The sequence below is a fragment of the Plasmodium malariae genome (assembly GCF_900090045.1).
Source record: "Plasmodium malariae genome assembly, chromosome: 9".
NCBI classification, from domain to species: Eukaryota; Apicomplexa; class Aconoidasida; order Haemosporida; family Plasmodiidae; genus Plasmodium; species Plasmodium malariae.
This window is the reverse complement of record NC_041783.1, coordinates 918,654-944,044: the sequence shown is the minus strand read 5'-3', so window position 1 is coordinate 944,044 and position 25,391 is coordinate 918,654. Positions and strand designations below refer to the sequence as shown.

The 25,391-nt window shown below is 29.4% G+C and overlaps 4 protein-coding genes across 4 annotated transcripts; 3 read left to right on the top strand and 1 right to left on the bottom strand.

Moving 5' to 3' along the window:
* Positions 1-2,848: 2,848 nt before the first annotated feature.
* Positions 2,849-6,244, top strand: PmUG01_09029900 (conserved Plasmodium protein, unknown function; the record flags this gene model as incomplete). Its single annotated transcript, XM_029004989.1, has 1 exon — positions 2,849-6,244. One exon carries the CDS (start codon positions 2,849-2,851, stop codon positions 6,242-6,244), a length of 3,396 nt encoding a protein of 1,131 aa, XP_028861623.1.
* Positions 6,245-7,520: 1,276 nt separating this feature from the next.
* PmUG01_09029800 (conserved Plasmodium protein, unknown function) lies at positions 7,521-16,519 on the top strand (the record flags this gene model as incomplete). The annotated part of the gene is given in 7 exon segments (XM_029004987.1): positions 7,521-7,636; positions 7,966-14,859; positions 14,874-15,477; positions 15,593-15,643; positions 15,817-15,954; positions 16,145-16,345; positions 16,457-16,519. The coding sequence occupies 7 exon segments, from the start codon at positions 7,521-7,523 to the stop codon at positions 16,517-16,519; spliced, it is 8,067 nt and encodes a 2,688-aa protein (XP_028861622.1).
* Positions 16,520-16,652: 133 nt separating this feature from the next.
* PmUG01_09029700 (tRNA nucleotidyltransferase, putative) lies at positions 16,653-19,506 on the bottom strand (the record flags this gene model as incomplete). The annotated part of the gene is made up of 2 exons (XM_029004986.1): positions 16,653-16,733; positions 16,876-19,506. The coding sequence occupies 2 exons, from the start codon at positions 19,504-19,506 to the stop codon at positions 16,653-16,655; spliced, it is 2,712 nt and encodes a 903-aa protein (XP_028861621.1).
* A 2,874-nt stretch (positions 19,507-22,380) lies between these two features.
* On the top strand, positions 22,381-23,806 carry PmUG01_09029600 (alpha/beta hydrolase fold domain containing protein, putative; the record flags this gene model as incomplete). Its single annotated transcript, XM_029004985.1, has 2 exons — positions 22,381-22,565; positions 22,867-23,806. The coding sequence occupies 2 exons, from the start codon at positions 22,381-22,383 to the stop codon at positions 23,804-23,806; spliced, it is 1,125 nt and encodes a 374-aa protein (XP_028861620.1).
* Positions 23,807-25,391: the final 1,585 nt, after the last annotated feature.

The following is a 25,391-nucleotide window of genomic DNA, read 5'->3' as shown; positions in this document are numbered from 1 at the left end:
TTCTCTTAATTTTTCAACCTCTTTTTTCTATTTCTACTTCTATTTCTACTTCTACTTCTATTTCTACTTCTACTTCTATTTCTACTTCTATTTCTACTTCTACTTCTACTTCTACTTCTACTTCTATTTCTACTTCTATTTCTACTTCTACTTCTATTTCTTTTTTTTTTTTTTTTGTTGGAAGCGATTTCACGTTGATACTGGAAAATGTGCTACACTTGCGAAGTGAATTGATTCAATTTTTACCTAAAAAAAAAAAAAAGCGAATAAAATGAGAAGCGCAAATACGTTTGCAGTTAGTGTGGATATGTGCATGGTCACACATGTGCGTATATACTTTCCCAATAACAAACATCATCTCTAAATAAAATATTAAAATTTTTTCCATTTATACTCTTACACTTCGGTTGAGCATAAATTCTTAAACTAAAAAAATTTTGCATTGGTCCGTACGGTTTCCACAATTCTGAGGGGAAACAGGGGAAAGGAAATAATAAAAAAAATCAAATTAAACAGTGAACGGTGAGTAGAGAACAATAGTAACTAGTAAACACTAAACATGCACACACACATACAAGTTAGCAAAATAGGCAAACATAGTTTTAGTAACTACCAAAATGACAACCGATTAGATTACTCTTATATTTTGTTACATTCCTACTGTAATGTACGATGGGTTTTTGGCGTAAGAACTACTGAGCAATGTTAATTATACTAGCCTTTCCCTTCTCTTTTGTAATTTCGGCGTTAAAAAAATAATAGCAATAATAATAAAAAAAAAAAAAAAAAAAAAATTGCTAATTTTTGAAAGATGTTACAATATATGAAATACTGAAATACGAGTACTCATATTGCATTTCTTTGTAATTCCCTATTCGATTTCCTACATCTTAATTTTTAATTACAATCCCTCGTGTAATACATATATTAATACATATATTAATACATACATATATATATATATATATATATATATATATATATATATATATATATTATATGTGCGCGAATGAACAAGCAAAATAATTGATGTATATTTCTAAGGAGTGTTAAAAAAAAAAAAAAAAAAATTTCCCTTGTATATATAAATAAAAGTACTATGTATATACACAATTTTTTTTTTTTTAATTTTTTTCTATGTGTGAAATTAGGAACATAAAATCCTTAGCTGTTAAAATATGATTAAACAATTTAGTAAAAAACTAATTAATGAAAAAAATATATAAATGATACATATTTATATCACTTGTGAAAAGTGTATCATCTTTTTCTTATTATAGGTTTACTAAGTCTTTTATTCTTATGAATTAATTTTTAAAAGAGAGAAAAAAAAATAATAATAAAAAATAAATAACTGTATATGTAATATTTTTTTGTGTATTTTCATATAACACTTAATTGTTTTCCATATTTATTTTTTAATACAAACAAGTTTTTTTTTTTTTTTTTTTTTTTTTTAGTAATAGAGTGTAGTGATCCATTCATTAACTCCTTCATCCCTTTTGCTCTTAATATTTGTTGTTTTATTCAAAAAGGAGTTAGGAGTAAGTACTGAGTAAAAATATAGCGTTTTCTCTTTATTGAAGAATTTTATTTATGTAAAACATTTTTTAGAAAATTTTTGTATCTGATATTAGCTGTTCCTTGCTCATTCTTCGTGAAATTTTTTTACGCCTCTTATCACGTTACACATTTTTTGTTATATTTTATGAACCTCATTTGAGTGTACCCGTTAGTATATATATTCGTATATATGTACGTATGTGCGTATTTATGTATATGTATACATCTCCCCTGAGATATATTTTTTTATAACTCTTTTTCGAAGAAAGGAAATTTTTGTAATTAAAGAAGATCTAATGCACGTACTCTTAATCATTGTTTTGTATTATTCCATTTTTTTTTTTTTTTTTTGTAACTAATTTTTTACATATTTGTCTTTCATAATATTTTACCCATTTGTTCATAAGTTTTTACCTATTTGTGGTTGGCATATTAATACATTTTTGTGGTTGGCAAATTGATACATTTTTGTGGTTGGCAAATTGATACATTTTTGTGGTTGGCAAATTGATACATTTTTGTGGTTGGCAAATTGATACATTTTTGTGGTTGGCAAATTTTTTTACCTTTTTTATTCCACAACTTCATTTGTTCTTTCACAGTATATATTTTACTATCATTTTTAATTTTGTTTGCGTCTTTTTAATTTTCCTATTTCTCAAAATTATTTTTATTAAAATAAGAAAAGGAAGAAAAAGAAAAAATACATAGAAAAAATGAAAGCTAAATAAAATTCTTACCTTTTTTTTTTTTTTTTTTATTTTATTTTATTTTTTTTTTTTTTTTTTTTTTTTTTTTTTTTTTTTTTTTTTTTTTTTTTTTTTTTTTTTTTTTGGTTTTCCTGTTTCCTTCTTTTTCTATAAATATTTTTAGAAATATTATTTATTTTTACAAACTTTATTATCTTAATAAAGTGAATAACAAAATTTGTATGTATCACTCAAAACGTGCTTATACATTGACACAAGTTGGATAGAAGCGGCTTAAACTTAAACAGCATGAAAAGTTGAGCACGCTCATAAATTTATCAAAATAGTCTATAAAATAGTAAAGAGGCAAAAAAGGGTAAAGCCGTAAAGGGGCACACGGACGAAGAGACACAGGGGCAAAGGGAAAAAAATGCAATATAAAATCGACTTGATCTAAAAAAAAAATATTCGTACTTGGCCAAATAAAAACATTTCATTCATATACATTGTAGTTAAAAAAAAAAAAAAAAAAAAAACGCTCGACATTAAAAAAAATTCTGACTTGGTCATACAAAAAATAAACAAAATTAAATAATATGTGGATAGAAAAGGACACGAGAGAAAATTGCACACATGGTGGAGCTTTAAGTAAGCAGGTGAATAATGATATTGAAACTTTAAAAAAGAGAAATAATTTTTTATGTAACAACAAAAGTAGGAACATTTTTTCAGAATCGATAAGAACAAATTCCGGGGAAAATTTGAGTAAATACAGTAAAAATGATTCTCCAGTAGGTGTGGACCAGAAAAAGGATATGAAAGCAAGATATGATTCCTCTAATAATACTATCGTCACGTCAAATATCTTTGAGGAAGGTTTATCGAAGAAGTGTATGAATAGATCGATTAATTTTAATAGCACAAATACATGTAAGAGAACAAACGAGTCTGACAAAAGTTATGAACAAGATAAATTAAAAGAAAAATTTTACCTGAACAGCAATAAAAATAAAACTATGTTCAATAGTACTAATCTAGGAAAAGGAAAAAAATTAGATTTTCTGAATAATGTAAATGATGAAATGGTAGAAAAATCTACCCAAAATTTTGACAATATGAAAAGTAAAAATTCGTATAATATGAACCCAAATTATTATAAAAATACACAATACCTAAACAACAGTTCGATTTATAATGACAGTATCATAAATAACAAGACTGTACTTTGTCAAGATTACGCTGATATGAAAGAGCTTCACATGGAGGTAGAAGACCTGCACAAGCTAGATTTAGGAAGAGGTGTCGTAAAGCATAATGATAGTGTAATAAAGGGAGACTCACATTTCACCTTAACAAGTAATAAAAAAGGCATATTCTCATATACAAAATCTTCACCTAGCAAACTTCACACAAAAAGAGGAATGGAAGAAACGGAGAGGGAAATTTTACATAAAGAGAAAGAGAGTAATTACCAAAACAGTGTGAACAGTAGCAGTAAGAATAATTTTTTAAGAATGAAGGAGTTTATTCGTAAGGACGTGCCGCGCATTATAAAAAATACAGTAGATAATAATTTGTCCAAAAATATAGACAAGAGAGTGCAAGATGCTATAGAGCAAAAGATAATGCATTTTGTTGAAAATAATTTATTCAGTATTATGGAAAAGAATGCTAACAATCTAAATAGTTCTTATACTTATGAAAAAATAAATGAATGTATTAACAATGAAATAAAGAAGAACATAGATATGGCATATGAAAACATAAAAGAAAATGTTCATAGGAACATTAACGAGGAAATAACAAAAAATATATATTCCTTAAATAACACCTTGAATGAAAATATAAACAAAGAAATAGAAAATAATATAGAAAGAATATATATAAAGGTGAATGAAAATGTGGATGATAAATTAAATACTCAGTTGATTGAAAATATGACCAATGTTCAGAATAATTTATTTAAAAATGTGAACGATGAACTAAAAAGAAAAATGGAAATAGTTGGTAGTAATATAAATAGCAAAGTAAATGAAAACATTAACAAAGAATTAGTGAAAAATATAGATTTTTTAAACAAGAAAATAAATGAAAATATACATAAAGAGCTGACTAAAAATATGCATATACTTAACAGAAATATTGATGAAAATTTACATGACCAAATACAGAAAAATACACAAATTTTACTCAAAAGTGTGAATGAAAATTTAACCCAAGAAATAAAAAATAATATTATTACTATGCAGAAAAATATAGACATCAGTTTGAGTGAAAATTCAGTCGAAACAAGGATTCAAAACATGTATGACCATTCAAACAAAAACGTAAATGAGGAAATGAAAAAAATAATAGAAATTACACATGAATATGTGAAAGAAAGTATTTCAATGGAAGTTAAAAAATGCATCGATAGGATAAACATTACATCCGTAGAGGAAAATTTAAAGGAGGAATTAAAAAAAAGCATGCATATGCTGGAAAATACCTTCACTGCTACTGTGAATAACAAGATTGAAAAAACTTTTGATGATTTCAATAGAAATATCATCGATAATGAAAATAAAAAAAAAAAAGGAATTGAAGATATAATAATAGAAAAAATGAATTTCCTTGAAAATAATTTTACCTTACATGTGCAGGAGAAAATACAAATTAATATGAACAAGTTGCGAGAAGAAGTAATAGCTAGCTTAAATGACGAAATAATAAAAAAAAAAAAAGAAAAAAAAAACATAGAAATAATACATTCCGATAATGTTTATCAAAAAATAAGTGAAGATATAATAAAAAATAATGAAATAAAATATGATACCATAGTTCACAAAACAAATGAATTCTTTAACACATTAATGAAGGAACAAATGTTTCTATCAAATAATTTTCAAAAAGAAATGAAATTATTAAAGAATGCAAAGACGAATAACAAAAACATTAGTGAAATGGTAAAAACTTACTTAACCACGTTTCAAAAAAAAGTGTATGACTCGGTGGAAGCAAACACGGTTCAGCTAATAAACATAAATGAATCGCTTTTAAAAAACATGAACGGTCATGCTTCAGCAGTAAAGAGGGAGCTTAACGATCATACTTTGGCAGTAACGAAGGAGCTGATGGAGGTGTGCGCAAATGTAAAAGAGAAAGTATCAGTAGAAATAAGTGAGCAAGTTGAAAAAACGATTGCAAGTATGAAAAGTACAATGCATGATAGTGAGAGCAAAATAGTTAAAACGTTAGTAAGTATAATTAATGAAAACGCACAAAAAATAATGGACGACGGAAGGGATGCACAAAAAAAGGACGAAACTGTAAATAAAATATATGAGTTAGTAAGCAAGAACAATGAATATATAACCAGTGTAGTACTAAATAGATTAGAGGAGGAAAATAAATACTCAACAAGTGATAATCATGAAAAGATTTTTTCAAATTTACATAGTGCAATTACTAGTCATTCTGGTATATATCCTGACATGTTAAGGCAAAAAGAAGAAAAGACAAGTGATTATTTAAAAAACATGCACAAGGAAATTAATTCGAAAATAAATTATGGAACTAAGTATATTTCAAAAATTATAGAAAACAAAATGAACGATGTTATTAGGAGAAATTGGAGGATTAGAAAATATGAACAAATAAGGAAAAAAGGGTTGAACAGATTGGACAAATCAGCAATAGATGATAAAAATGCTCAGGAATATTATCATAAGAAAGGTTCTAAAATGGAAAGGAAAAATGCACATGGGCTTCATAAAGAAAAGGAAGAAAATAATACAACACAAGTGGAAGTAGGAAAAAAGTGTTTTGGTGCACATAAAGGCATGAACTTATCAAAAAGGTGGGCAGGTAAAAAAGTAAATATGCAAAATGAAACTGCGCGGAGGAAGAGGCTGCCCGTATATATAGTCAACTACTGGAAAAATGAAAACAACGAGTTGATAGAAGTTACTGAGTATTTAAAACAAAGAACGACAAAGAGGGTTCATATGTGACTGGTGCATACATGTGTGTTTATATACATATGTATATATATATATATATATATATATATTTGCATATATTTAGACATGTGTGTGTATACAATTTTCTACCGTGCTCATATGTTCACTCCTGTATACATACACATGTTCGCTCCTTCCGGTAAAATAGTAGTGTGAATATTTGTAAATTATGTATGAGTGTACAAGCATGTGAATGGACGGACATTCATAATTTTGAATATACATGTATACAAATATACACAAAAAGTCATATTTTTTAATGTAATTTTTTTTTTTTTTTTTTTGTTAAATATGCACATGTGCGTGTTATTCTGGTATGCTCATCTACATTTACGCGAAAAGGAAAAAAAAAAAAAAAAAAAAAAAAAAAGACATAATTTTTAAACATAGTCATTTCTGGAAAAGAAACAAATGGAATATAATTAACAGTAGATGAAAGTTCAATATTTAATGAGAAACTTTGCAAATTTAAGGGAAAAGAAATTACGGATGTTAAGAAAAATACACGTATACACATACGTATGCAATTTTTACATATGATATGATGATAGGCTTGCGCAAATTCTAATGCCATCGCTGCAACTCCAACAGTGTTAGTGTTAGTGTTATTGTTAGTGCGCTTAATATTTTTTTTTTTGTTTTTCCTTTTTTTTTCTTATTTTTTCCTATTTTGCTAATTATCGAGGCCCATCGAATTTTATTATTTTCCAGAGGCCAGCTCCTTTTTTAAAAGAGCATCATGTTTCTCATAAAAGAATATTTGAAAAGCCTTTTCAAATTTAAAGAAAAAAAAAAAAAAAAATCTTGTTTAATTATGTTAATAAATATTTTTAATGTCTGCAATATCATTTGAGCTTTTGAAAGACACCTTATGCAAAGGTTGAACAGGGCATTTTACACACATGCTTACTTATGCATATATATGTATGCATATGTATAAGTAAATGTATATGTAAATGTATATGTAAATGTATATGTAAATGTATATGTAAATGTATATGTAAATGTATATGTAAATGTATATGTATATGTATATGTATATGTAAATGTATATGTATATGTATATGTATATGTATTTGTATATGTAAATGTATATGTAAATGTATATGTAAATGTATATGCAAATGTATATGCATGTATACGTATGTATGTACGTATATTTATCTATATATATGTGCCTACATATACGTACGTATACATATGTTTATATTTAAAAATGTGGTCTTCCTGCAGACGCATGTATAAAAACTGAAGGTTGCTCTTTAAAATGAATAAGTCATCAACTTTTTTTGATTTTTTTAAAATAGAGCTTTCTCTTAATGCAAGTATTACGTTTGTACTTATAAACGTCTTGTTGGTCTTCCTTTCCACCTACTTCATTAGGTAAGCTTGAAGTACCTGCTCTGGCAGTCCAAGTTACTGCGTTCGCACAAAGGGGACGTAAATGCATAAACATGTAAATATATACAAATGTATATATAAACATTTAAATATACACAAATATATGTAAATATATAAATATACACAAATATATACTCACTCTTGTGTGTTTGCACACATGTATACCCCCATAACACGCTTCTTAACATTGCAGAAGTTATGTATCTTTCCGAATAGCTAAAATTTACATAACTTTTTTATGTACTATATTTTATGGCTGATTTTTTTTTTTTTTTTTTCTTTTCTTCTCTACCCCCTTTCTATTATCACAGGAATGTAAGAAGAGTAGGAAAGGAAAACTCCTTTCCAAACAGTGGAAAAGAGAATGAAAGAGAAGAGCATTTTAACATTGAACAAATATCTTTAAATAGCAAGGAATATTTAGAAAGTTTTAATGATTCGGAAGATGAGATTTACAGTAGGAGTGAAATAAATAATTCTGACCAAGTCAGCAAAAAAGAAAAAAAAAAAATATATACTTACTTAAAATTAAATGAAGGGTTGGAATATATTAAAGGGGAATTACTAATAATAGACAGAGAATTACATAAAATTTTAAACAAAGAAGAGAGTAGTAAAATTGAGGACGATATAAATGTGCTTAGTGCAAAGTCTACCAGTTGTAAATGCGATAAAGGAGAAAACAAGCCTAATGATAAAGTTTTAAGAAAGTCAGCAAATATTAGTAATGAAATATGTACTACTGAGGAAGATTTGTTAACAAGCGGAATTAAAAGTTCAGCATATGTACTTAAGAATGAAATGGTAAAAAAAAAAAATTCTACGAATTACTTCTCTAATGATAAGATGATATCAAGCAGTCCAACGGACAGTCCTAAATGCAAAGAGCTTACCAGTCTAGGTGATGTTTCGAACTTTAATAACGAAACGAGGGAAATATTTGAAAATAAGAAGAAGAAGAAGAAGAAGAAGAAGAAAAAGAAGAAAATGAAGATGGAGAAAATGAAGATGGAGAAAATGAAGATGGAGAAAATGAAGATGGAGAAAATGAAGATGGAGATGGTAACACATACAAAAACAATTTCAGAGATGAAGAAGCATAGCAAAATAAAGAAAACAATAATAAACGAATCAGATGATAGTAGAGAAATAGTTCTTAAGGTTAGCGTTAATATGTACGATAGTTTAACCCTTAGTTGTCACAGCGAAAGGAATGAAGAAAACAATATATACTCTGCAGATTTTACTGAACGAGAAGAAAATGCAAGCAATAATAAATATAATATGAATACTGCTTGCCTCGAAGATAAGGAAGTAAAAACAAATACAAGCTATTTTAATTGCTCCTGGATGAATGATCGACTAAAGGATGTAATGGAAGGCACCGTAACACCAGTGAACCGTTCAGAAGAAAATTGTGCAGAAAATGGAAATGCATCAATGGAGAATGACCATAATGTTAACAAAGATAGTAGCAATAAAAGCGGAAAAAACTATATCAGCAGTAGAAGCGGCAATAACGATAGCATCAGTATAAGCGGCAATAACGGTAGCAGCAGTAGAAGCGGCAATAATGATAGCAGCAGTAGAAGCGGCAATAATGATAGCAGCAGTAGAAGCGGCAATAACGATAGAAGCAGTAGAAGCGGCAATAACGATAGCAGCAGTAAAAGCAGCGGCAAAAATGGTAGCAGTGGTAACGGTAGAAGCACTAATTTCTCTATTGTGAGCCTAGTGCAAAACCTGTTTTATGGTTACAGAAAGAGCGTTCAGAAAAATGAAGGGCAAATAGACAAATTAGAGAAAAACATTGCAGTTAATAATTTGAATAATGCCCACAAGGATTATATAGATGAAATAATAAATGATATAAAAAAATACGAAGAAAAGGATTCTTATTCTTTATCAAAAGAGAAGAATATCTCAGATGATAGGGAAAATGAAAACTCTAAAAATTATTATTCTGATAAATTTTATGATGAAGAAAAAACAAATATAAACTCGTTTTCACTTAAAAGAAAGGAAAAAACAAGTGATCATATTCAGGATACGACTAGCCAAAAGAGAAATTCTATTGACAAATCTGTTCATGTAAATGAGATGAGAAACAGTAAGGAAGAAGCAGTTGTCAGTGCCTCTTTCGAAGGGGGTGAAGTTGCAGCAGGTAAAAGTGCTAGATATGAAAGTACTCAATGTGCAAGTGTAAGAGGTGAAAATGCAAGAGATGAAGGTGCAACAAACGAAAATGCTAGACGTAAAAGTACAAGAGATGAAAGTATTGGAAGGGAAGATTCTCGATCTCAAAGTACTGGATGTGTAAGTGAAACAGGCGAAGGTTTTCGACTTGACAGTACAAGAGATGAAAGGACCCGAAGCGTAAATGCGAGAGATGAAGTTGCTCTATGTGAAAGTGCAGGAGATGAAATTGCTAGACGTGTAAGTGCAAAAGATGAAAGTGAAGAAAGTGAAAGTGCAAGATATGAAAGTGCAAGCCGTAAAAATGCAAGGGACGAAAGTTCAAGAGATGAAAGTACAAGAAGTGATAGTTCAAGACGTAAAAGTGAAGGAGGTGAAGGTGCTCGACGTGTAAGTGCAATAGATAAAGATACTAGACGTGTAAGTGCAATAGATGAAGATACTCGACGTGAAAGTACAATAGATGAAGATACTCGACGTGTAAATGCAATAGATGAAGGTAGTCGACGTGTGAGTGCAATAGATGAAGGTAGTCGACGTGTAAGTGCAATAAATGAAGGTAGTCGACGTGTAAGTGCAATAGATGAAGGTAGTCGACGTGTGAGTGCAATAGATGAAGGTAGTCGACGTGTGAGTGCAATAGATAAAGATACTAGACGTGTAAGTGCAATAGATGAAGATACTCGACGTGAAAGTACAATAGATGAAGATACTCGACGTGTAAATGCAATAGATGAAGGTAGTCGACGTGTGAGTGCAATAGATGAAGGTAGTCGAAGGGTGAGTGCAATAAATGAAAATAATAAACGTGTGAGTGCAATAGATGAAAATAATAAACGTGTGAGTGCAATAGATGAAGATACTAGACGTGTGAGTGCAATAGATGAAGGTAGTCGACGTGTAAATGCAACAGATGAAGATACTAGACGTGTGAGTGTAATAGATGAAAATAATAGACGGGTGAGTGTAATAGATGAAAATAATAGACGGGTGAGTGCAATAGATGAAGATACTCAACGTGTGAGTGCAATAGATGAAAATAATAGACGTGTAAATGCAATAGATGAAGATACTAGACGTGTAAGTGCAATAGATGAAGATACTCGGCGTGTAAGTGCAATAGATGAAGGTAGTCGAAGGGTGAGTGCAATAAATGAAAATAATAAACGTGTGAGTGCAATAGATGAAAATAATAAACGTGTGAGTGCAATAGATGAAAATAATAAACGTGTGAGTGCAATAGATGAAAATAATAAACGTGTGAGTGCAATAGATGAAAATAATAGACGTATAAGTACAATAGATGAAGGTACTCGACGTGTGAGTGCAATAGATGAAGATACTAGACGTGTGAGTGTAATAGATGAAAATAATAGACGGGTGAGTGCAATAGATGAAGATACTCAACGTGTGAGTGCAATAGATGAAAATAATAGACGTGTAAATGCAATAGATGAAAATAATAGACGTATAAGTACAATAGATGAAGGTAGTCGACGTGTAAATGCAACAGATGAAGATACTAGACGTGTGAGTGTAATAGATGAAAATAATAGACGGGTGAGTGCAATAGATGAAAATACTCGGCGTGTAAGTGCAATAGATGAAGGTAGTCGAAGGGTGAGTGCAATAAATGAAAATAATAGACGTATAAGTACAATAGATGAAGGTACTCGACGTGTGAGTGCAATAGATGAAGATACTAGACGTGTGAGTGCAATAGATGAAGGTAGTCGAAGGGTGAGTGCAATAGATGAAGATACTCGGAGTGTAAGTGCAATAAATGAAGGTAGTCGACGTGTGAGTGCAATAAATGAAGGTATTCGACGTGTGAGTGCAATAGATGAAGATACTCGGCGTGTAAGTGCAATAGATGAAGGTAGTCGAAGGGTGAGTGCAATAGATAAAGATACTAGACGTGTAAGTGCAATAGATGAAGATACTCGGCGTGTAAGTGCAATAGATGAAGGTAGTCGAAGGGTGAGTGCAATAGATGAAGGTAGTCGACGTGTAAGTGCAATAGATGAAGGTAGTCGACGTGTAAGTGCAATAAATGAAGGTAGTCGACGTGTAAGTGCAATAGATGAAGGTAGTCGAAGGGTGAGTGTAGTAGATAAAGATACTAGACGTGTAAGTGCAATAGATGAAGATACTCGACGTGTAAATGCAATAGATGAAGGTAGTCGACGTGTGAGTGCAATAGATGAAGGTAGTCGACGTGTAAGTGCAATAGATGAAAATAATAAACGTGTGAGTGCAATAGATGAAAATAATAGACGTGTAAATGCAATAGATGAAAATAATAGACGTATAAGTACAATAGATGAAGGTAGTCGACGTGTAAATGCAACAGATGAAGATACTAGACGTGTGAGTGTAATAGATGAAAATAATAGACGGGTGAGTGCAATAGATGAAGATACTCGAAGTGTAAGTGCAATAAATCAAGGTAGTCGACGTGTGAGTGCAATAAATCAAGGTAGTCGACGTGTGAGTGCAATAGATGAAGATACTAGACGTGTAAGTGCAATAGATGAAGGTAGTCGAAGGGTGAGTGCAATAGATAAAGATACTAGACGTGTAAGTGCAATAGATGAAAATAATAGACGTGTAAATGCAATAGATGAAAATAATAGACGTATAAGTACAATAGATGAAGATACTCGACGTGTGAGTGCAATAGATGAAGATACTAGACGTGTGAGTGCAATAGATGAAGATACTCGGCGTGTAAGTGCAATAGATGAAGGTAGTCGAAGGGTGAGTGCAATAAATGAAAATAATAAACGTGTGAGTGCAATAGATGAAAATAATAAACGTGTGAGTGCAATAGATGAAAATAATAAACGTGTGAGTGCAATAGATGCAAATAATAAACGTGTGAGTGCAATAGATGAAGGTAGTCGAAGGGTGAGTGCAATAGATGAAGATACTCAACGTGTGAGTGCAATAGATGAAAGCGTTAGACGTGAAAGTACAAGCGATGAAAGATCAAGAGATGAAAGTACTAGACCTGAAAGTATAGGAGGTGAAGGTTCTAGACCCGAGAGTGCAAGAAGTGAAGGTGCTCGACGTGAAAATGAAAGAGAGGAAAGCGCTATACGTGTAAATGCAAGAGATGAAAGTACCAGAAGAAAAATTACAAGAGATAAAGGTTTTACATGTGAAAGTCAAAGAGGAGAAGGTACAAGAAGTGAAAGCGTGGGAGATGAAGGTTCTCGATCTGAAAGTGCTGGACGTGAAAGTACTAGAGGTGAAAGTATAAGAGGTGAAAGTGTAAGAGGTGAAAGTGTAAGAGACGAAAGTGTAAGAGACGAAAGTGTAAGAGTCGAAAGTGTAAGAGTCGAAAGTGTAAGGGGTGAAAGTACCCTGCGTATAAGTCTAAGAGATGAAAGTGCAAGACGTGGAAGCGCAAATAAAGAAAATACAGTTTCAAAAGGGGAAAAACATATCTATGTGTGTGATTCAAACAAAAGGAAGAGTAAGAATGACGCTCATGATAGTATGTATAAGGGAGAAACGAGAAGTAATAACTCAAATTATGATACAAACGAAATGGAAAAAAAAGGCAAAGTTCTTGATACGAGACAAGCGCTTGAACCAAACAGAATGCACGAAAGTCATAAAATAGTAGTACTAAATGAACGAGTAAACCAAGTAAGAAACAGAAAAGAGAGTGCACAAAATTATGCTGATGAGATAAGTATTGAGATGGTTGATGTTCATACGGAAGATGGAATAAGAGCTATAAGGACAGGTAGTAACAAAAAGTGCTATGAAATAAATGAACAAAAAAGAAATAATAAAAGAACAGAAGACATAACACATATCAAGAGAGACTACGTCAAAGAGGTAGATACATACAGTAAGCAAAGTAGTAGCAATCATATTATAGATGCAGATAAGAGGAAGAGTAAAGGTAACAAAATAAACAACGTTAATAGAAAAGAAATTGAAAGTAACAAAACTAAGGACGTATATGAAATAGATACATTGAGAAGAGGCGAAAGAGACTATGAGAAAGAGAAAGATACATACAGTAAGCAGAAGAGTAGTGATCATATTACTGATACTTATGAAAGGAAGAGTAAAAATAACAATAAATACGACACATATAGAAAAATAATTGAAAATAAAGAAATCGATGTTATAAATAGTATAAATGGTGTAAATGATGTAAATGATGTAGTCGAACCAAATGAAAGCACAAAAGACAACATGAAAAGGGAAGGAACGAATAATCAACTGGATAAACATGATCATACTATTGATGCAGATAAGAGGAGGAGTAAAAATGGCAACACGTATGAAGTTCCTAGCAAGTATATTAAATATGAAAACGATATTGATATGAACGATGTAGACAAATCAAGCAAAAGCAAACCAGACTACGAAGAAGCGGAAGACAATAATAGTCAAGGGCGTAGATGCAGTCTCATCGTTGATGTAAACAAAAGAGAAGGTGAAGAGGTTGAGACATACACTGAAAATACTAGCAGTAGTACTTATATTATAAGTGAAAATAATGAGGGACAGAATGAAGAGGATAAATATAATAAAATAGATAAAGCAAAAGAAGATAAAAAAAAAGAAATGGATGAATTTACTTTAAGAACACATGACTATGTAACTGCTAATGATATACCTTATATTAATAATTCAAAATATGTAATTAGTACAAATACCTCTAACGACAGCATAAAGGATAACTCAAGGAATGATTCAAAGAAAAAGAGCTCGGGTAGTAATAAAAACCTTAAACACATTAAAAAATTAAGGGAATTCTTTATAAGTATAGATGAAAAGTCAGATGTATTAAGAAATACCATACATGATAGTGAGGATAGTACAAAAAAGAGTAGTGCACACAAGGAAGTTAGGGAAGAGGCAAATGGAGTGGTAGGTGACGAGACAAGTGGAGTGGTAGGTGAAGAGACAAGTGGAGTGGTAGGTGAAGAGGCAAGTGGAGTGGTAGGTGAAGAGACAAGTGGAGTGGTAGGTGAAGAGACAGTGGAGTGGTAGGTGAAGAGGCAAGTGGAGTGGTAGGTGAAGAGACAAGTGGAGTGGTAGGTGAAGAGACAAGTGGAGTGGTAGGTGAAGAGACAAGTGGAGTGGTAGGTGAAGAGGCAAGTGAAGTGATAGGTGAAGAGGCAAGTAGAGTGGTAAACGAAGCAGTAAACGAAACGTCAAACCAAATGACTGTTGGAATATCAAACGAAGATGCAAGGGAACAATTTAAAAATTATGAGTTTAAAAACCTAAAGGGGCGATACAAATTTGAGACGAGTATGAATGAGTGCGAAGTAAAGAAACTGCAACAAAATGTAAAAGAGGAGCTTAAAGATCTATTTGAAAAAAATATAAAAAAAAATAGTTTAAAAGAGAAATTTGAAAATTATGTAAATGTACAAGTAGCCAATGGGGATAGTGAAAATCCATTTGACAAAGCCAGATACCGGCGTGATAACATAAAAGATTCATTAATGAGAAATTTAGAAATGAGGAGTAACGAAGGAAGGGCAGGGCATCAAACAAATGAATCAGAAGAGGGAGAAAATGAAGATATAATGATGAAGGAACAAATGTTTGAATATACAAGGCACAGAACTAACGCGGACGTATTGAGTGTAATATTCTGAGACGTGTGCGCATTTGCAAATTCGTCCTTGTTTTATGCCCGAATTATATGCACATATCAAATGCTCACATATCACAAGCATAAACTTTATTTTTCCTTTTTAGTATTCGACTGAAATGAGTAACAGAGAAATAAGGAAGCTCAAGAAGTGGAAAGTGCGTATCTGTCTTTAAAAGATTCTTCAAAAGTGTTCATGCACTCGTCTACGTGTATAGAAACTTGTGGGTGCATGTATAGATGCACGAGTATACATATATATATATATACTCACATTTTCACTCACGTGTAACCCCAACAAATGTTCTTTTTTTTTTTTTTTTTTTTGCAGTCCCACATGATATCGAAGAAACAAGAGGACGACTGGCTTTCGTCAGACGTTCTTATGTCTTGTTTTTTGAATTTTATAAAATTAAAAAAGTATGTAAATATAACAGAGTTATCAGTTAAGTTCCAAACAACAACGGAGGTACAAAAGGAAAAAAAAAAAAAAAATAAAATAAGAGGCATCAAAAAGAATAACTAAAAGATATTACCCCACTTTTTGCAAAATATTTTATGCACGAGTCATAAAAATATGAACACGTCACGTAAATGTGGCATACATCACATAAACATGAACATGTAACGTAAATGTGGTACACACCATATACATGCAGGATATACAAAAAAAGCTGGAAGAGCTCGAAGAACAAGATATGATTAACGGCGTATTAGACGAAAATGGGAATTATATATATTTGTCACAAGAGGAGATTAATAAGCTATGTTTCGAAATACAGTCGAACGGGAAAGTAAATACGCGTGAAGATTTTGTGAAAATTTGTAATAAAGTTATATCATTAAGTGTTAATGATAAGGTAAACAGAACATTCATTATCCCCTTTATTTTTTTTATTTTATTTTACTACGAAAATATTTATAAGGTAAATAATTTATTTTTTCAACTTAAACAATTGATACGTTTGCAGGACGTGGAAAAGTTGAAAGAAGAAGAGGAAAAAATAATTAAAGCCAAAACGGAAATATTCTAATTTGAATATGTGGAACCTTATCCTACTACAAAGGTATGCACACAAGTATATATATACATATGTGTAAAAAAAAAAAAAAAAAAAAAAAAAAATATAGCAATATGAAATTATATTTAGGTTATTCCATAACAACTTAGGATGTTTTCTTAAAATATTGTTTCAAAAATTCTATGCAGTCTTTTTCATTTTCCCCGTGGATACACGTAAATCGAATCTGAAAGAGAAGAAAGGTAAGCATAAAAAATAGGAGAGCTCATATGATGGACATTACACATGCATAAATGTATGTTCGAATGTATGTACGTCCGAGAGCAAATACGCCCCTGCACACGCTCACTGCGCATTTCTGTGCTTACTATCTGCTCGTAGACCTCGCCAATTCGAGAGTTGGAAATTTGCGGAAAGTTGTGCTTAATGTCTGGCCATTTTAAAAAGGGTTTCATATTATAGGCATTTTGTAAGCCGTTCGTTAAAATATATTGATATAATATTTTAACAAAATCTGAGAGAAAAATATCATCTGATAAACAAGTTATATAATTTTTATTTATTTCATTATATTTATGAAATATAAAAAAAATGAATAGTAACAAATCCCATTTTTCCCCAACATTTTTTAAAAACAAAACAATATCACCTGTGCTATGTAGATTATTTTTTTTATCATGATTACAATTTTTCAAAAAATTATGAACGTTCATATTTTTATATAAATTATATATATGCATAAATCCTTCAAAAATATGTACACAAAATTTCGAATATTTTAAAGGGAATTTTAATGATTCACGAATTATATACTCAATTACATACTCTGTTTTCGTTTTTTTTTTTATGTACGAAAAATGATTTTTTAAAGGCAAAAAGAATAAGCATAAGTGTATATAATTTAAATTTTCTTTATAATTTAGCTCAAAGAATATCTCTTTTAACAAATTATTCTTTTCAATGTCTTTAAAAAATTTTATATAATTTAAGCCTTGAAATTGCCACCTGGCTTCATCGCACCTTTTTTTTTCCACTCCTTCATTATCAAGTCTATCCGCTGTTTTGTTTGTTAAATTGCCTAACTTGTTAATACGCATTTTTTTGGAAATACCATTTACCTTATTTTGCAATCCAAAAAGGAGAAGTTGTTCTTCATTATTATTGCTCCTCTTCGAATTACTCATATCATCATACATCGTCTTTTCTCCAATGAGATGGTCATTCTGTAAAACATTCCTATACGTTCCAGCGTCAGCTAATCCAACGTTAATTTTTTTATTCATACCCGTTGGGCAACTGTTAAAGCTACTATTACCACTACCACCATTGCTGATGATGTTAATACCATTTCCGCCATCACGACCACTACCAGCCGAATGGATGATGCTCCCTCGATTTATCTTGTCCCAATTCTTAACCTTTTCAAACGCCTCCTCATTTTTAATAAAATACTCTGGTGGTAACTTAAAAATTTGAGATGAATAAGAACTATAATTCAATAAGGCTAAAGAGAGAATAATATTTTTACATTTTGAAGAAAATATTTTCAATATTTCCAAAGAAAGTCTACCTTTTGAAATTTTTTTATTAAACGATTTTTTGATGTCTTCATTTTTTAAAACATTAAAAATATTTTTTTCTATATACAAATTAAAATAACCACAGAATCTTATACATCTAATAACTCTTAATGGGTCATCAAGAAATGTCGTTAACGCATTTAACGGGGTACAAATAATTTTATTTTTTAAATGAAATATCCCTTTTTTAGTAAAATCTTCTACTCTTTTGTTATCTAAATTATAAAATAAAGAATTAATTGTAAAGTCCCTCCTTAGTGCATCTTCTTCTGGTGTGCCAATAGCAATCTCTGGGATCCTACTATCCTCTGAATATTTTTCACTCCTTAAGTTTACAATATCTACTTGAAAATTAAAAAGATTAAAACTTGAAGTTTCTAAATGTTTTGATTGATCTGAATTTATTTTTATTATTCCAAAATTAAAATTTTTGTTTTCTTTTTCTTTTATATATTCTTTTATATAATTACAGAAATCCGACCCTTTCATATTATCCACTGTAATATCAATATCGTCATTACTAATTTTTAAATATTTGTCTCTTACCCATCCACCAACAACCCTCAGAGTACTTTTCAAATTATATTTTTCATTGACACTATTCAAAAAATCAAACAGCTCCTTTTCATTTTTTCTTATCGTGTTGCTAATCATCTTTTCAATTTCATCTACCTCCTTATAATTGTTCTCTTCATTTCCATGCACACCTTTGCCATTCGATTGCACGCGTATCAGCTCTTCTTCGTCCACAATATAATTTTTCAGGTAACTCAAGTACTCGCTTTCGATCATTTTTGTATTCACACAGGTGCAGTACGTGTTATGGTAACAATGCTCACGGAATGAATTACCGGCGCTACTACAACTGCTGCGTCTACCACTACTGCGTCTACTACTACTGATTCTGCTACTGATTCTGCTACTGATTCTGCTACTGATTCTGCTACTACTACTGCTTCTGCTACTGCTACTGCTACTACTGCTTCTGCTACTACTACTGCTTCTGCTACTACTACTGCTTCTGCTACTACTACTGCTTCTGCTACTGCTATTACTGCTTCTGCTACTACTACTGCTTCTGCTTTTGCTACTGCTTCTGCTTTTGCTACTACTACCGCTAACACTATTTCCACGGCTACTATGCGTAACGGCGTATTTGCTGCTTGTCCCCTTAACTTTGTAGTTAATTCTATGCTTTACATTTATATAAAGAATTTTGTTCGCACTATGAATGAACTTTATTTTTTTAAAAATCATATTTTCATTATCACTACTATTTTTCCGAAAGAAAAATAATGAAAATAACATAAAACAATTTCTTTTTTTGTTGAATAGCGATGAACCATTTTTTTCTTTTCTCCTAATGGCTGCAGTTATTAGCAAAAGGAACAACAACAGGATGATGCCGAAGCAGTTCATTCACGGCACAAGGTAACACACACATATATATGTAAGCTGTGCAACGCCTGGAAAACTCACAAGCGTATGCATGTACATGTGCATGTTCATAAATGCAAGCATAATTTTTTACAGACATTACGTCATACATTCAGTACGTATAAATATATGTATGTATATTTATATATACGTATGAATATTTATATATACATATGAATATTTACATACTTGTATGTACATATGTATGTATATTTATATATATGTACGTATATCTATATTCATATATATATATATATATATATATATATACTTGCACATTCATATACTGTATCTTTATATATTGGGCACACGTAAATGCATTACGTAAAAAAAATATTAAAAATATATTGTACAAATATACTAGTTAATTATCATTGAACTTATCCGTTTATCCATTTTTTTTTTTTTTTTTCCCTCTTTCAGAATGAATATATTTTATGCACAATACATAAAATTATTATATTCATTTATAACCAAATGGTAACATGATGTTATACAAAAAGATTAATTTTTTTTTTTTTTTTTTTTTTTGGTTTACCGTTCTACGGTTTGGTATTTCCTTTTTACGTCTATTTTGGGTGTTCATTTAGTGTGCATTTAGTATTTATTTACCATTTGTTTTTTATTTTTTATATAATTTTTTTTTTTTTTTTTTCCCTCTTTTCAAGGTTTAGGGGGAAAGAGATTAAGGAAACCTTGGCTCACAACTTACAATCAACAACAAATTGTAGTTACTAAAATGTTACAGCTATAACAATTGCATAAGGAGTTAAACGATCGTTAAAAATGTTACATATATATGATGTATACATATGTAAAATATATATACATGTATTTATAAATTATGTACATTTATCACGTAATAGTAATATTTTTCTTCCCCCAATGTTATTTTTATTTCATATATATGTGCTACTTGCTTATTGTACTTTTTTCTAGTTTTTCTTTCTCAAATTATTTCACGCATTTACTATCCATACATTATCATTACATATATATATTACCATCATTTTATTTTACCATTATACGTTACTATTAGAAAATTAGTACTATTCTTTACTATTATATTTTACTGTTATATTTTACTATTATATTATTATATATTATACCTTACATATTAACGATATATATTTCTTCACATAGATGTAAATTTGTTTTTAAATTTTGTAAAAATTAGTTCTTTACTTGATTTTATTAAAATATATACATATATAAATAAATATAAATATATATGTATATATAATATATTACTATTATTTATTACTTTTAATTATTACCATTACTTCTACTATTTTATTATTACTATTTTATTATTACTATTTTATTATTACTATTTTATTATTACTATTTTATTATTATTATTTTATTACTGCTATTTTATTGCTTCTATTTTATTGCTGCTATTTTATTGCTTCTATTTTATTGCTGCTATTTTATTGCTTCTATTTTATTGCTGCTATTTTATTGCTTCTATTTTATTGCTGCTATTTTATTGCTTCTATTTTATTGCTGCTATTTTATTGCTGCTATTTTTATTACTACTATTTTATTACTACTATTTTATTACTGCTAATATTATTATTACGATGTACATAATATTTTATTTACGTTGTTGCATGCTCTCCAATAATATTTAAACTTTTACAGCTATATTTATATATAGATGTATTTGTATATATAATTATATATGTACCTTTTTATTTGTTGAATTATATATAAATAATAGTTCGTATCTAAATTTTGTAACTACAGTAATAAGAAAAATGTACTTCAATCGAAACAATATATATTCGCATGTATAAATATATGTTAGTATACCTATATATGTAATACAAGTATATATGTAATATAAGTATGTAAGGTATATCTATTTAAGAATATGTATTATATTAAGTATATGTAATAACGGTAAACAACATGATGGCGCTGCCTTTCTTTTGAATTAAAGTTTCATAAAAAATGTAAAAATTATGCAAAAAAAAAAAAAAAAATAATAAAACATTTTACAGGTATAATAATATATAAGATTAAATGGAAGATATATATTTGTACATTTAAAAGTATTTATATGTATTTATATGTATTTATATGTATTTATATGTATTTATATTTATTTATATGTATTTATATGTATTTATATGTATTTATATGCATTTATATGTATTTATATGCATTTATATGTATTTATACGCATTTATATGTATTTATATGTATTTATATATAATTATATATATTTATATACATTTATATAAATATTTGTATATATTTGATTAGTACCATAATTATTTTTTAGTTTAATTTTTGTTCATTTTTAAGAAAGTAAAAAAAAAAAAAAAAAAAATAGTAAATGATTAGTGGTAATTGCTAAGTAAATACTTAGTAGTAAATAACTTTCTCAACATTCATTTTATGGATTGTATTAATGTGTTAGTATAATACTACATTGTTAATATTTGATATTAGTTTATAATTTGTATAAAATTTACACGTGGGGTATGTTTGTATATACACTTATATATTCGTTTGTTTACATATAGTATGTACGTGTTTATACGTATAATTCCGCCGTCTATTTTTTTTATAAATTGTGTACAAGCTGCACATGATGTTAGCACAACACAAATAGTATTAATTAGTAAAGAGCGAAACAGTTAGTGCCTTTTTTTTTTTTTTCTGTTTGTGGGGTTCATACATATATAGATATGTACATTCATATATATATATATATTATATGTATTATATGTATGTATGGATTTAAATAATATATTATATCGGAGATAGTCCTATTTTTTCCCCTTTTTTTTTTTTTTTTTTTTCGTTTTTTCCCCTTTTTTTTTTTTTTTTTTTTTTGTAAAGATGTTCAACGTATCAAATAGTAACATGCAGGATAAACTGAGGACTGCGTTGAGTACTAGGGATTGCAGTAGTGAATTTGGTGAGTGTGCTATAGTTGCTGATACAGAAAAAGAGTATGTTAAGCAATATAAAACCACTAGGGAAAGAAAATTAGCCTTCTTTATCCTTGGCCTTTTAAGTATATGGTGAGTTTGTTTCATCCGAGCATTGTGCATATACATGTAGACATGTATTCCTTGCACATCTACATGCACTCCTGTTCGTATATACACTTGTACACATATACACTTGTACGCATATACATTTGTACACATATACACTTGTACGCATATACACTTGTACGCATATACATTTGTACACATATACACTTGTACGCATATACATTTGTACACATATACACTTGTACGCATATACATTTGTACACATATACACTTGTACACATATACACTTGTATACATTCTTGTGCTTCTCTCGTGGACCTTATAGCGGATTGAGATCGTTTCTAGTGGGGAAGATGGCGTTTTGCCCACCGAAGTTAATCGGGTATGAAGTACAAGATAACAAGTTTATTTACGTAAATCCGTTCAGTGATTTTGATATGAATGCGTTGTTAGAGCAAAACAATATAGGAGTAGATTACAAAACAATAACTGATGGTTCGAATGAAGTAGCATCTCTAATGATATATAAAAAACCATTAGATTTAAATAAGCAAACAATACTATTTTCTCATGGAAATAATACAGATATGGGTTATATGTTCCCTTCGTATTTAAATATAGTATTTCAATCAGATGTTAATGTGGTTGCATATGATTATAGTGGATATGGTCATAGTAATAAGACACCTAGTGAAACAAATATTTATAAGAATATAAAAATGGTGTATGATTATATAACAAAAGAAAAGAAAATCAATCCGTTAAATATTATATTATATGGATATAGTATAGGTACATGTAGTAGTAGTTATTTGATGAGTTTAAAAAATATAAAAGTTGGTGGATGTATTCTGCATTCTCCTCTTGCAAGTGGAATCAAATTATTATTTCCATTTCAAAAAAAAAACTTACCATGGTTAGATGTATTTAAAAATTCAGAGCGGCTTAAAAAAGTATCACTTCTACCAGTTTATATTATGCATGGAAAGAGAGATAAAGATATTCCTTATTATCATTCTGTCATTTTATTAGATACCTTAAAAAAAAATTTTCTAAAACAAAAGAAGAGGAAGAAAACTTCGTCCAATTGCAGAGCGGATGATATTGATGAATTGTCATTAATAAAGTTTTGGGGAGTTGAAAATTCAGATCATCATGATATTGAAATTAGGAATGCTACTGATTTTTATCGGAACCTGAGGGACTTTCTAATGCTTTGTAAGAGGTACAACCAAACGCGATCCCTAACCCAACAAGCCATCTAATAACCGTCTAACTACCAAAACACATAACCACATGGGGTGATAGTGCCTACCTATTTGTACAAATGGGTATATACCCATATATATGTACCCCCATCTTGTAGTGTGGTGGCATTTATTATTATTATTTTTTTTTTTTTTTTTTTTTTTTTTTTTTTTTTTTGTCATCCGTTGTTATTGCATTACCCTGCAGAAAGCTTTGATGCGTAAATTTGTATTTTCATTATTTTGAATAATTTGAATATTTTGAATATATTCTATATTGTCCACATTTTTAATATGTTCCTTATTTTCCATATTTCCCGTATTTTCTTTTGTTATGTGCAAAAATTGTGTTTAGTTCATGTATATATATATATATATATATATAAAGTGCAATAGGCCAACGGTTATTACATTTAAAAAGGGGGGCGGGTTACTTGTTCATGTGCTTGTGTGAGTATGTGCTTACGTACCCGCGTATATGCACACAGATGTACGTGCACCCACGTTTGTGTATATCTTTTCCATATGTCCATTTGTTTGTTTGTTTGTTTGTTTTTTATTTTTTTGTCAATATTTTTTCGGTTATTTTTTCTATTTTGTTAATACAGTTTTTTCGTTAATTTTCTTTTCCTTTTTGTTAATACAATTTTTTCGTTAATTTTTTTTCCCTTTTTGTTAATACAATTTTTTCGTAAATTTCTTTTCCTTTTTGTTAATACAATTTTTTCGTTAATTCTCTTTTCCTTTTTGTTAATACAATTTTTTCGTTAATTTTTTTTCCCTTTTTGTTAATACAATTTTTTCGTAAATTTCTTTTCCTTTTTGTTAATACAATTTTTTCGTTAATTCTCTTTCCTTTTTGTTAATACAATTTTTTCGTAAATTTCTTTTCCTTTTTGTTAATACAATTTTTTCGTTAATTTTCTTTTCCTTTTTGTTAATACAATTTTTTCGTTAATTTTCTTTTTCTTTTTGTTCATTTATTTGCAAACATGTACATCCCGCCACATCATTCCACTCAATTTGCTGCTCGTTTTCCTGAGAAAAGGGGCTTACTTAAAATAGCCTTAGAAAAAAAAAAAAAAAAAAATAGCTCACTTCTTAAGGTACGTAATTTTGTTTCATTTTATTATAAGATAGTAGCATATCGTTGGTATAGAGTAGTCGACTTATCGTTTGCTGTTATACTGCTGTAGTAGTAGTGTTTTGTTGTTGTATATATGTAATGAGCCCACTAAGGGGTGAAGAACAATTAAAACCAAAAACTGTAAACAAGTTGTTTAATGACAAAATTGAGAATAACAAGAAAGCATTGTACTTTGAAATTTTACTGGAAACAATAATGCGCAGGCGCGGAAATAAAAAATAAAAAAATAAATAATTAGAACAGTTGGAAGTAAAACAGTGAGCAGTAAAGCAAATTATGATAACGCAAAAACGGCCCATACAAACAGGGCACACACAATAAGTAAAATACGTAAAAAAATTAAAAAAAAATTAAAAAAAAATTAAAAAAAAATATAAAAAAAATATAAAAAAAATTAAAAAAAAAAATCTTGCACCCGAACTAAGCGAAAACATAGCTAGCATCAGCAGTGGCACA